Consider the following 15,171-nt stretch of genomic DNA (forward strand, 5'->3'; position numbering starts at 1 on the left):
CATAGATCTAAAGAATACTTTTGTTGATTCAAAGAGAAGAAACCAAATAGCAGAAACGTACCTTAATCCATAGATAGTGATAATCTTAATCCATCTTGTAAAGATAATCTCTGTGGTGATTTTGTAACTCATCTTGAATTATGGTGTAATGTCAAAGTAAGGTCCATGCTTAGTTTGCTACATATAAGTTTTATGTTTGGAATTTTGTAATTGGGCTATTTTTGGTGAAGCTTTTCTTTTAAAAGCTATAATAAAGTAAATTTAGTTTTCAACATACATATAAATTTAGATTTCTATATAGATGCAAAATATTTGTTATTAGTTTACAAATTTATTTTTAAGGATTTTTCTTTAATTGGACAATTTAAGATAAGGATGAATATTTTTTTTTTGGATTGTTTTAAGTTTAAATATGACATACTAAAAATAAAATACTAAAGTTTGTCTTTCATTCTAAATTGATTGATTGAAATATGATGTCGCCAAAGCAATTTCTCTTGCGTAGATTGCTCATGAGGAATGTTAGAGGTTTGTGTGTGTATTTTTCATGTAAGTATTGATCGGCCCAAAGGAAGGTTATACTTATTTTGAGTGCACACATACCTGTGGTAATAAAAATGTGACAATTATATGGTTTTTATGTGAACAATATGTACAGTCCAAAGATTGACAGGATTTATTATCAATATTTGATTGCTACAACAAGAGTACCGCTTACAGTTAATATTATTGTCCAAAGATTTGATATTAATGTGTGTTTGGTATCTTAAGATGGGATATGCCATTATTTGAACTTATTGTGTTATAAGGATTCTTTAGTGAACCTTGTTTAATTTGTTCTCCTTTTAAGTTCATGTTTTCATTTATATCCACCGACATATAGTTAATTCTCATGCTAAATGGGCAAACTTTTAACTAAAGGAAAGAGGCAAGCATGCTTCTTTAGCTACATTGTTTAAATAAAGGATAAAGATAAAACTCCGGATGTTGCATATGGAACACTACTAAAGAAAATGCAAAATATATTGGATATGAAATTATCTATGACTTTTGCAAGAGGGATTAAAAATAAGGCTAAAGTGTTCAAAGTATGCCATTAGGCATATCTAAGGAAAATGAATTTCTGGTTTGTTTTGTAAATGATTTAATTTATTGTACCTTTATATACTTAGTAAGCAAAATTTTATGACATTGCTTATGTAAGTATAACTATGGAAGATATCTATGAAACTAAAAGCCAAGTGATGATGAAAGATTCATCTTTTAGGGCAATAGGAAAACACCTATAGTTGAGGCTATAAGGATATTCAAACTATGGTTAAAAACTAGTTATTTTCGGATTTAGAAAAGGCTTATACAGTATCATCACTTAGATGATTTTTTGGTTTTGAATTTTATTTTGAATAAATTAGGTCATTCTTGTTCAATTAGAGTTTGAAAGTATTTTCCAATATTAGTTCTACTAGTTCTTTAATTTATAAATTTATTGAAATATGCCTCATATAAAGAAACCTTATAATTTTTCTTATGGTACAAAATATAAATTGAATCATGAGAATTCTATTATACTTTGGTATAAGTATTAAGGTTATATCTCCCTAAGGAGAATAGAAAGACTTATATTGTAACACCCCGATTTCCCGAGATGTCACATAGGATAGTCCGTATAAAACAATTCAATAAGATAAAGACAATCAAATACTTCTTTATTGAAAAATATCCAAGCATGAGATCTCATTGTTTAAAATAAAATACTTTTAGTACTGTAAACTTAAATAAGAACTAGTTAAGTCAAAATAATAGTTCCAAAATGTTTAGCAGTTAAAAAAAAAACATTAAAAGCAAAATACTGTGTCAGCCCCCCTAACATGCGGTCCACGCCTCGAGCTCTTCAATCTCACTGCTTAGCCTTACCCTTACCTGCACACAGAGTAACCGTGAGCTAACGCCCAGTAAGAAGAGCTATGTAGGACATAACCCTCCTAACTAGATACTTGACATAAATCCCTCTTAATATTAATCAACAATAATTCATATTTAATAAATATATTCACAACGCATGTTGTACTCACATGCATAAACCAAGTCTCATACCGCACATTATACTCACATACGATAGTCACCATACACTCATGTTGATCAGACATGAGGTAACCTGCCCTGCCTTGTGTTATTCTCACACTTGGCATCCAACAGGGCAATTAATTACCATAAGTTGTACTCACCCATGATAATGTTATAACCTGCAAGTGTTATGCTCACACAAGCAGCAAGACCCTAATATCATTCTCATGCTAACGATGCTCACAAAATATAAGGAAATCATAACACAATCAAATTAAATAGCAAACCAACCCAAGTTGTATGCATAACATACACCCTGTGCACAGATGTCCACTCTTCTTACCTCAGTTGCTAAGACCACACTTGCTACCTCGAGCACCTCAACGAATTTCCTTGTTGAGAACAAGATCCTAGACATTCATTAACACAACAATACACTCAAAATACATTCAAGTATGAATCTCTAAACTCATACAGAAACTTACGTAAAAATACGTAACACATAGGTCCATTTCACTTGCATGACACACCATACATAAGCATTTATTATTTTGATTCACACAAACATATTGCATGGACTCAAACAAACATTCTTAACGTAAAACATGAATTCATACAACACATTTTTACGTAAAATTTACTAAAATACTATTTATTCTTATTAAAGTCTAAATAAATAGTTAATTAATCACCAATAATTATAATAAATACTCTCAGCTAAATAAAATTACAAAAATACCCTTTCGGAGTTAGCGGATATTACATATATTTTAATAGAATTCTTGACCCCTTGATTTAATAAAATTTAGATTTTATAAAGGGGTAACAAACAAACATAAAGAAATCAAGTGACAAAATAAAATTTTATTATCTAAGAATTTATGCTATATTTTGGTAGATCTTTCCTCATGGTTTCATGGAATGATCAATAATAGTATCTTATCTTTAGACTAATGAAATTTATTTTGTTCATAAGGGCATTAATCTTCAGACGTTGTTTCTTTTAAATTTTCAAAACCATAGTTGACAAAATAACTAGGCAAGAAAATTAAAGTCGTTGAAACTAACTATGGTGGTTAACACTACCATGGGAGGTATGACAAATCAAGTGATTAACGTCTAAGATTATTTTGCACAACTACTAAAGAAGTGTAATTTTATCTTCCAATACAAAATGTTAGGCAAACTAACATGAAGGGTATTTGAGAGATGTAATTAACATTTATATAAGGACATGGCTAGAAGTGTGATTATTCATTCTTCTTCATGAAACTCGTTTTGGAGAGAAACACTTAAGACTGCAACATAAATCCTGAATTGTGTATCAAGTAAAGTATAAGTTAAAACTCTTTATAAACTAAGGTTGCAGTTAGACTTATAGTCTAACATATAGATATATTTTATTTGTGGATGTTCGACCAAGATGAGGTCTTATAAGCCTCATAAAGGAATATGGACTCCAAAATAGTAAGGAATTATACTTTACTGTATACTCTAGTAATTAAAAAGCTACAAATTTTGTGATCCCACACTATGGTTCAATTTTGAGACGAGAAACTTTAATAATTTTGAGGATGTTGAGTTTGGGGGAGAAATAAAATTATTATAGATGTTGTTCTTGAGAAGGAATTGACATTAAACTCTATTCCAACTATCACTTTTGATAATGTTTACGTTTTCATGACTTTCGTTGATCAATAAGTGAATCCAGAACCTTGATAAGATAATATCAAATAGCTTCCCATTCAATATATAGTAAATGTTTCAGATAATCAAACTCAAAAACCTCAAAGATCAGTGTCATTACAGAAATCCATGAGAGAAAGGACATAAGGAAATAATGGAATGATAGACGATGATCCAATCAATTTTTATCATGCCATGAAGGTTCTAACTCTCAAAACTGGATTGATATCATAAATAAGGAGTACAAATTGATGTGAGACAATAAAGTTTTGGTAATTTTCCTATTGCTATAAGGTGTAAAACCAATTGGTTATAAATAAATATTTATAATCAAGAGGGATGCAAATTGCAATGTGGAGAGATGCACATTATGTCTTGTATGTAAAGAATTATTCATAAAGTATATATTCATTTTAAATAGACTTTCTTTTGGTTTAATTGAAAGTTATTTCAGGAAAAGCATGACACTGACTGCTCATTATGGTCTTGAGTTATATCAAATAGATTATTAAAGTGTCATTTATCAATGGTAATTTTGATGACAAAAGTTATGTGGTGCAACCAGAAAACTTTGTATCCAAAGATCCAAAGAATATAGTTTACAAATAATTAGGAAAATCCATGTATAGACTCAAGTAAGCTTCTCGTCAATAATAACACAATTTTTATTAAGTATTCTCATTTGGTTTTGAGATATAAGCTTTTGATGATTGTGTATATATCACAGGTTCAGTGGGAGTAAGAATATGATCCTGGTATTATATTGGTGAAAGATTGCTTGCTATTAATGATATACTCATTTTGTATTAGGAATTCAAGATTTGTTGAGAATGTTCTTGAGATATTCTTGAATTATAACAAAAGAGATATATCAATAAAGTATTCAAAATTTTTGGGATGAAAGATACTATACAAGGTGATAGGCTTGTAGCTAAAGAAAATAAGTTGTCTAAATCATTGCCCTAAAAGTAACCTTAGAATTCAAGAAATATAGAAGATTCTTAATTTACATTGGAATCTAATATATGCTCAAGCATGTATATATTTGTACTAATACATATTAAGAATGTTGGATAGATGTTTAAGTAACCATAAAAGGAACTTTTGGTATGCATCCAAATGGGCTATAAGGAATTTAAGGAGAACAAAATACTATATGTTCACTTATCAAAAATCAGAAAACAGAAAATATTGGAGATCATTAAGATTTTTGATTCTGATCTTATAAAGCTTTTAATTATGAGATTTTTTGTTGCATATGGCTGCAAAATTAGAAATGGTATTGAAAGCTATTAAAGATATATGTTGTGACAACAAATCAATCACGTTGTATTTTAGTAACAACATGAACTCTATAAGGTCAAAGGCACATTGACTTTGAGTTAATTGTTATTAAAATAAAGTTCAGAGTAATAAGGTGTCTATAGAACATAATAAAGACAAACTCCATATTTTGTGTGATCTGGATCATTAAGGATATACCACTTAAGGGCTTTCAGGAGCTTGTTGCTCATATATGGATGTGGTATTATTTAAGATTGTGCTGGTTTAGTGGGAGTTTGTATTTGGAATGATCTATCAAGCTAACACATATTTATGGTTTAATTTTGCAAATATAGTATAGATTTAAGTTTTGAGTACTCTGAATGTATTCTTTCTACTGAGGTTTAAGTATAAGGGTAGAAAGACTAAAGGATTGATCTCAATTAAGGAGGACCAGTTGGAGATAGGCATGCTAAGATCACATTTGCATGTAATTTTCCCCCCCGAACTTTGACATGTACTAAATCATGCCCCCTGAACTTTTTTGGCCGTTAAAAATTCCCCCTGAACTATTAAGATTGTTAGATTTAAGGACTTTTATCTAATTTTAGTAAAAAAATTATAATATGGATGAAAGTTTAGGGGGCATGATTTAGTACATATCAAAGTTTGAGGGGAATGATTTGGTAGATATCAAAGTCTGGGGAGAATGGTTTAGTACATAAACAATCATTGAAACAATAAAATTGAATGAAATTAGACAAAAGTCCTTAAATTTAACAATCTCAATAGTTCAGGGGGCATAATTTGGTATATGTCAAAGTTCGGGAGAAAAAATTACTAATTAGCTTTGATTATATTGATATACGTGACCATTGATGGGTTTAGCTACGTTAAATGTTGCGAAAGCCGCTTTGATCCTATGTTAGTATAATCAATGGACGAGATTATTTTAAAATACCTATAATTATGATAGCAAAAGTTTAAGCGCTTATAAGGTTACACACTATCTGAAAATATATGTAGCTCAAGTGGGAGATTGTTGGATTAAAATCCTCAATATGGGCTCATATGTATATTAGTGTATTGCTATTTAAAGTATGACCCAAAATAAAGTGATTATTTTAGTAATTGTGGGTCATTGAGTATTAAAGTGTCATGGGCTAAATGTGTAGATACCCTAAGCGATATTGTTAATTTATTGAGGGACTAAATTAGAAATACTTAAAATTAATAACCTAGCTTTTAGGTTATAAATTGGTTGTGGTCCCCAAGAAACAAGAGCCAATTTCTATTCTCATCTTCCCCCATCAAGAGAGAAAATTAGAAAATCCTAAGTCTTGTTTTCATGATTTAATAGAATTTATACATTAAACATATAATCATGAAATAAATCATGTAAACAATGCAATATAAAATAATTTCTGATCTTTTATTAATTAGTAAATTTAATTATATATTGAAATAAGTTTTATTTAGGACACAAAACCCAACAAAAATGACTCCATGTAAAAAAAATAATATATTAAATTACAAAAATGGTATAATTATTGTTTTTAATTGATTTATTTGAAGAATCTGCATTTATTATGATTGAAAGTATAATATTAGACAATTAAGTTATAAACAAAATAAAACTATAAAAGTTAGTACTTATATTACATAAAAAAATTAAAAATAAAAGAAATTAATTGTTTTTTTTTTAAAAAAAAACTATAATTATTAATGAATAGAATCCATTACAATAATAGAGTGGATTGGAGAAGGAATTTCCCCCAACCAAAAATAATTATTATCCAATCGAAGAGTGAATCTAGCTAAGTCATGAGCGGCTCTATTAGCCTCACGCTTAACATGAGAAACAACAACTCTAGGAAAGTAGGATAATAAAAGAGAAATATCATCAATCAAATCATGAAAATGATCGATCTCCACGAAATCAATATTCAATCCATTTTCAAGGGCCCATTTTAGACTGTGAATCAATCCATTCACTTCCATTTCTTTGACTGAATAGCAACCACACAAAGGTTTAGAAAAAGCTCTAATAACATCTCCAAAATAATCCCTTATGACAACTCCAATTAGGGGTGTTCATAAAAACCGACAAACCAAAAACCGACCATCAAACCGACCATCAAACCGACCAGACCGTAACCGAATTTTTAGTTCCAATTCATCACCGAATTTGGCGGTCGGTTTCAGTTTCGGTTTTTTTGACATGGCGGTCAGCTTCGGTTTTTGAAATAAAAAAATAGTTAAACCAAGAAACCGCCAAAACCCCCAAAAACCATCCAAAACTGGCAAACCAAAAAACTGCCAAAAACCGTACGGTCGGTTTTATACGGTTATAATTTCTAAACGATCAGTTACAATTTTCGTAAAATAAAAACCGTAACCGACCGGTCAGTTATAAAATTGTAAAAAACCAACCATAACTGACCGATTTTCACCCCTAACTTCAATACCAATAACCGATCCATCACTATCAAACGGCGCACAACATTCAGTTTGAAGGATCCAGGTGGTGGTGGTTTCCATGTAATCGGGGTTCGAAGGCTATTATTAATGGAACTTGCATGAGCAGGTCTTTGAATTTTAGCCAAGGACCTAGAGTCACTAATCGGGTGTACTTGAGCTTTGTAAAATTATTAGAGATAAGTTTCAGCAAAGTGCAAATAACATTTGCTGGTTTTGGCTTAGATTGATGGAATTCCTTGTTTCTTTCTGTCCAAATACACCACATAAGGCATAGAATTTTCTCCAGTTCAACATTATTGAAAGCAGCCACTAACGTAGAGAAAATATCAGAGCCATGGAGGTTGGTGACATTGGGATTGAGATTGTAGAATTTGGCTTGTGACCACACCTGACTTGGTCTCGTGCATGAGAAGAGGGCATGACCTATTGACTCCCAATGACAATTACAAAGCGAACAAGCTGTATAGTTGTGATTTTGCAATGGTGGAGATTAGCAGCAGTAGGAATAGCATTGTTTATAACCCTCCAAGCAAAGATTTTGACCTTCTTTGGTGAAGTAAGGGACCATAATCTATTCCACCAAGATCTATTCGAATAAGATGAAGAAGAATCATTCATTTTTCCAATGCTTTCGACTAAGTGATAACCAGTCTTTATAGAGTAAATACCATTATCATAATGATGCCAAAATAATTTATCCTCTCTTGGAGTAGAACTAAGAGGAATAGCAAGGATACGATCTACATCAATTTTTCTAAAATGCCTCTCAAGAAGAGTAAGATCCCATTGACGATCAGGCGTGATATAATGTTCATCAGTGAACTCACAATCTCCTCAATAAGAATACGGGATGAATGAAGTAGTACTTGGCAGCCAAGGATTGGATGCACATTGAACTTTATTCCCAAGATCGATTTTCCAACGAAGTCTCTTGACTAGAAGGTCTCTCCCATCACAAATACTTTTCCAAGTAAGAGAAGGCAAAGTACCCTTGGAAGCAGTAAGAAAATCTCCATGCTTGAGTCGAGCTTTTAAGACTCTAGCTAAAAGAGAATTTGGATCATCAAAAATCCTCCATGCTTGTTTCGCAAGTAGCGTTTGATTAAAATGGAGAAAAGAACAAAAACCCAAATCTCCTTTTGCCTTAGATTGGCAAAGAAGACTCCATTTCTTCCAATGAATCTTAGATTTGTTTGTGTTTGAACTCCACCAGAAATTTTCCATCATAGACTCAATTTGTTGGCAGAATTTTTTAGGGAGACTAAAGTAGCTCATGGCATATGTAGGTATGGATTGAACAACCGCCTTTAACAGAATCTCCCGTCCTCCTATAGAGAAAAGCTTCACATGCCAGGAATTCACGAGTTTCCAAATTCGATCCTTAATACTGCTGAATGGTTCTTTTTTATCTCAACCTGCGTAAGAAGGAAGACCAAGGTATTTTTCATGAAGATCACAAATCGGCATGCTCAACACACTATTAAATTTGTTCTGTACAACATCGTTGATGTTTGGAGAGAAAGACATCACTTTTTTCTCAGTGTTTAAGAGTTGGCCAGAGGCACAATGATACACATTTAGAACTCTGTTTATCGATTGGCATGAGGCTTCATTAGCTTGGCAAAAGAGAAGGCTATCGTAGGCAAATAAAAGGTGAGTAACTGAAGGAGCATTTCTAGAAATTGAGAGCCCCTTAAGATTTCCAAGCTCCTCTTGCTTTTGTAATAACACTGAAATACCCTCCGAACAAATCAAAAAGAGATAAGGTGATAGTGGATCACCGTGGCGAAGACCTCTTTGAGGGGTGACCGAACCATGGATTACACCATTGATGTTAAAAGATAGAGTTGAGGAAGAGACACATCGCATGATAAGATCAACCCATTTCGCATCAAAACCCATCTTTAACATAACCTTCTTTAAGAAAATCCATTCTACCCGATCAAACGCCTTGACCATATCCAACTTTAAAGCAGTATAACCCATACGACCTCTCTTTTTATTCTTTAAACAGTGAACCAATTCAAAAGCAAGAAGAACATTGTCGGTAATTAACCTTCCCGGGAGAAAAGCACTTGGGTTTTGAGATGTAGCTGCTGGCAAAGCCGTCTTGAATCTATTCACAAGGGCTTTCGAGACCAATTTGTATAGAACCGAACATAAACTAATTGGTCTATACTCACTTAGTCTTATAGGTTGCTCCACCCTTGGTATTAAAGTGATTAATGCAGAGTTAATCGCTTCAATATCATCACCATCATTTAAAATCTGCAACACACATTTTGAAACAAGAGGTCCGACTACGTCCCAATGTCGCTGATAAAACAAAACAGATATGCCATCAATTCCAGGGGACTTGTCAGGTGCCATGGAATGTAGAGCATCGTCCACATCAGTACGGGTAAACTCCTTCAACATAAATCTATTCATGTCGTCAGTAATTGTAGGATTTATAGCTTCTAATGTAGTGGTAAGAGCTTCATCATCAGCCTCAGTAGAAGTAAACAGTAAAGAGAAATGGTTCGAGGCTTCTGTTGCAAATTCTACATCTGAATGGAGGGTTCTTTCGTTGCTGTCAAGAAGAGTTTTAATTTTATTGTTGTTGTATCTTGACTTCGCTCTAGCATGAACTTTTTTTGTATCAGAATCACCACTTTTCAGCCAATCAATTTTCGCTCTCTGTTGCCAATATAAATCCTCTTTTTCAAGCAAGTCATCCAATATTTTCTCAGTATCAATCATATTTGCAACATGGGAAGGAGATGAATCACTACTGTTATGCAAACCAACTGACTTTTTCTGCGCTTCATCAATGTTTCGCTTCATTTGACCATACTTGTTATTATGCCAATGTTGTAGGGCATTAGAATAAGCTGAGATATTTTGCAGCAAAAACTTCATGGATATGTCTTCATTTGTCACAAACCAGTTATTCACGATTATTTTACATTCGGAATCCCTGAGCTAAAATTGTTCAAATCAAAATCGACTATGGCGATGGAAAACACGGTTATTTTGAGCTGGTAGAGATACCGAGTATTCAATTGCTCTATGATCTAAGCTGAAAAAATCAAGATGAGTGAGATGATTCTAAGCAAAAATAGATTATATGTACTACCTTGAAATTTTTATCACCTTAGGGTAACTAATTACTTTATATTATTTTTCCCTTTGTTTAACATTTTTTTTTGAATTTTTTCCCATATATATATATATATACTAGTAAAAAGTTACGTGCGAGGCACGTATATTAATTTTATGTTAGGTATTTTTTAATTTATTTAAAAGATATAATTAACAATTAAAGAAAAAATATTATTATCTATTAGGTGAGATTATTATTATGTATATCTAAATAATGTAATTTATAATTTTGATAATTAAAAGTAAATACTGGATGTAAAATATTATAGTGTTTAAGAAAACTTCATAACATCTATCTAAAAGTTTTAGATAAAAAGTCTCTTTTTCAGAAATTATAATGTGAAATGTTTTAGTTAAAATACTTTATATATATATATATATATGGAACACTTCTAAATGGGTAATACTCATTGATGGGCACTAAAAAAAATTAATAAGGTAACAATCTAATAACCTTTTATGGCAAGTTTCTAATAATTATTTTTTTTTAAAAAAATTATATTTATTTTTTATAAAATTGGAAATAATAATCATAACCAATACTTTGAAAAAATTATAAATTATTTTTAAAAATTAATTGAAATTACTACTTTATAATTTTATGAAATTGTGAGTTTATTAATAATTTATTATTGTAAAACTAAGAATCATTTACATGTATATTAATGTGTTTTTTTTAATAGGAGAATAAGAGCTTGATTGTGGAATCCAATTGTCTTAATATTATTCATGCTCTTACAAATAAAACGCTACAATACTTCTTAGTTCTTACTTAGGGTATCATTGTTAGAGAAATATTATTATCATCTAATGATTTTTTTGACATTACCATGCATCATTCTCCTAGAATAACTAATGAGGTGTTGTTCATTATTTATATTATTAGGATTGGAAGATGATAATCTTGTCTAGGGATCAAGTATAATTTTTTGTGCTGAAATTCTTGTGTTGGCAATTGCCATTATTCAATAATGTTTATGACACTTTTTTTCTTCGTTAATTTTTTTTGTTAAAATTTTCTTCATTGGTTTTGTTCTTATAGATTTTAGTAAGCTCAAGTATTTTTTAAAAAATAAAAACAGATAAATGATTAACATCAAATATCAATTCAAATATTAGTGAGATTTGTTTTATTTTTATTTATTATTTTATTATATATAAATAATATTTTATTATTTTATTAAATATAAATAAAAGTCACCTATGAATTTCTCATAAACTAAGTATTCAGACACATTTTATATAGAATAGATATATTTTTACAAAAGCCATATTTTTACACAATTTGTATAAAAACTCGTGTAATTTCCAATTTGCATCAAGCATGAAAGCTAAAAAGATCCCCATTTGGGCCCTTAGACAAACTCCTCACTTGAGATCAGCTGCCTTTGGCAGGCAGCATGAATGCAAATCTAAAGTTCAAGGTTCATACCATAGATCGGATTAATAATATATAAAAGAAAAGGAATATTCCTTTGGTATTTTTGTAAGGGCATCTGACTACTAATAAAAGTATCAATTTTTAGGAAATATCAATTATATGTTGGTAGTTTCTCATTATAAGTATCCGTCTATTTTAAATTAATTATTATGTATAAAAGGACTATTGTTTTCTGATTAAAAATATAAAGCTGACCCAAGCCACCATGTCAAGTGTATGTTTTTTTTTTTTGAAAAAGTGTGACTTGTATGTTGAAGGAGGAAAAATAGATAGAAGGGGTAATTTTTATATATGAACTTATTTTTTAAAGAGTAGGATGATCTTCACTTCAGCAACATAATAAGCCCTATGAAATCTATCAAAGTACCACCGAATTTGAGGAAAGAAGTAAAGAGAACTAGTTTTGCCAGTCTCCAAAAACCACCAAAAAATGGATTACTTGTCTAACTAGAACAATCCTAAAACCAGCCTTGTATCAAAATGGAAAATTTTACAAATTAGATATAGTAATTGCTGCGTAAATAAATTGATAAATACGTATCTAAAACAGTATAGCTTCCATGAAGGCCAAAAAAAAAGTGTCACAGTTAATGGCTACAAAAGAAAACCCCACCATTTATAATGATGTTTACCGACTTTATAGGCTTTTGAATGTGCAACAGACACTAAAAATTCTGCTGAGATGATTTTTAGAGGGCAGTTCAGACAATGATCTTTTATTTTTTTTTTCTTTTCCTTTCAAAAAAATGTCATGAAAAGGCTTGTCTACGCTTAAAAGTATTACATTTAGTTTTTAAGGCTGCTCCTCCAAGAATCAACCTAGTTCCGTTTTTTTTAAGAATCTATTAATTTGGTAACTTGTGTTTTGATGAAATGCAACTTTGGTAACCTATATTTTTTGTTATAGTGATGACTGATGATCATTATTAGTGAATATAGGATACAAAAACTTACTTTGTTAAAACACAAGCTAGCAAATCAAATGGATACCTGCCTTTTCTTTATGCATATTAATAAATAGGTCAACTACTTGGGTTCCAGCATGTGTAATTAAGGTGTGATTATTAGAACATAACATAAGGATTAGATATAGGCAAAAGACAAGTGGGCCTAACTAGGTTAGATACCCTTAGTGGACAAAAAAGCCATAAAGTGGGAATGCATTCCATAATGATGAGCAAAGACCAGATATAATCTTTCAACTACTTCAGATTATTAACTTCCTTGAGAATCAAGAAGAAGCCAACCCAACATTGTCAAAGTTAAGATTTGCTCTTTCTTTTCTACTGCTGGTAATTACTTTACTTATATGGCTCTTCAGTTTAAGTGTAATAATTGTATTCTGGTGTAACATGGGAGAGAAGAGTCTAAACAAGTACACCAGAATACTGAGACAAATAATAATTAAAAAAAATAAATAATGATAATAATAATAATAATAATCATAATAATGATAATGGAAGCAGAAGCAAACTGCCTTTTGTCCAAACTATCCAAACCTTATAGGAAAATGACAAAAAGTCGATTTGATAGGGGTGCATTTAATTCGATTCACAGAAAAAAGGCTACCCTTTGTTGATGACAAAACAGCAGGAGAATTCAAGAAGTGTAACAGATAAACAAGAGACTGTGTAAAGCTACATAAATGTTTGTGAAAGTGGGGAAGGAGGGGGTTGGCTCATCTGCTATCCCCAAGTTAAAAGCTGCCCTTTTTATTTATGAAATAGGCAGAGAAATAAAAGGTGGTAATTTTCCAGGTGAAAAACTCAACAACCCAAGTGAGCTTATCTCACTAATATCACATACAGTCTTAAGATTTTTCTTTATAATTTTTTTATTATAATTATTTTCTAATATTGGATCCTCTTTTTATCACCATTGGTTTGTCTTCTAGTCATCTAAGCACTGTAAATTATGGTGGATAGGGTTGCCAGGTAGTGGTATGTACCTTCCACTTGAATAATGACACTGTTGATCTATTAAGTTGTTTTTTTGTCCTTGTAAAGGAGTCATCTCAGTTTTTCAAAATGTAAATAGCAACTAGTAACCAGTTTATATATCTATATATATGGATGGTGAACCAAGGTGTTTGATGCTCTTTCACACTGTAGATTACATAAAAACAATCTTATCAAAGTTTTTAAGTCTTGGTGGGATTAGAGATGGAGTCTTCTTCCCATCTTTTTGGAAGTTCAGAGAAGCCTACCTACGACACAGAATCCGGTTGGACAATGTACATTGGTTCCCAAATCCAACATGGAGTCGATGATCGTCTACACGAAAATGAAAACAAACCTTATAAAGGTGAAGACTTCAATGGTGAAAGTGATGACTCCATGGCTTCAGATGCCTCCTCTGGTCCAACTCTCAGTGAGCTTGGAGTGAAGGAGAGAAGTCAAATCTCGGGTGCTCTTAGAAACAGAGTAAATGTACTTCAGCATAGCAAATGTTCTAAACTTGGCAAGCAAGAGAAGAAGAGAATTGAAAGTAGAAGGAATACTAAAGGAGAGAAAGAACTTGAGAAAGTTAGAAAAGCTGAAAGTGCTTCTAGCCAAGTCTAAGGTTGAGGTAAAACATGAAAACACCAACCAAACTAGTTAGTGGCCAAATATTTTCTTTTAAACTTTTTCGTTGTTGTTCTTGTTGTTGTTGTTGTTGATGATGTCGTCTCTGATTCTATTCTGAAATAGCATATTTTCTCTGTTTTGACACAATGTCTTCTCTTGTGTATCCAAACTTGTAAAAATAACTTGAATACTTTTTTCTTTATCTTAGTTCTTTATATGTGTTAAGGGATGAGAGACTGCATGTTTGCATGAAATCAGTTTTTCAAATTTATTTGCTATTGCCTTGATTATCCTGGTTACCAAACTGAATCCATGGTATAAAATTCTAATATAAGGCACTACTGTTATATAAATTATGCTTGCTTGCACCACATGTTGTCTTATAGCAATGTATAAATATACATTAATTAAAATGCTTTATGAGGTGACGTGATGTATATTATAATTAACAGCGTCAAAATGACAAAATAGTAAAGATAATTAGGTCCTGCATAAGTATATTTTCTCTAGCAAGTACAAAATGAT

The 15,171-nt window shown here is 31.3% G+C and overlaps 1 protein-coding gene across 1 annotated transcript; it reads left to right on the forward strand.

Moving 5' to 3' along the window:
* The first annotated feature begins 13,567 nt into the window (after nucleotides 1-13,567).
* On the forward strand, nucleotides 13,568-14,900 carry LOC115700969 (protein SOB FIVE-LIKE 1). The gene has a single exon (XM_030628651.2). It carries the CDS (start codon nucleotides 14,242-14,244, stop codon nucleotides 14,638-14,640), a length of 399 nt encoding a protein of 132 aa, XP_030484511.1. The 5' UTR covers nucleotides 13,568-14,241; the 3' UTR covers nucleotides 14,641-14,900.
* Nucleotides 14,901-15,171: the final 271 nt, after the last annotated feature.

This window comes from Cannabis sativa, chromosome 8 (assembly GCF_029168945.1).
Source record: "Cannabis sativa cultivar Pink pepper isolate KNU-18-1 chromosome 8, ASM2916894v1, whole genome shotgun sequence".
NCBI lineage: Eukaryota > Viridiplantae > Streptophyta > Magnoliopsida > Rosales > Cannabaceae > Cannabis > Cannabis sativa.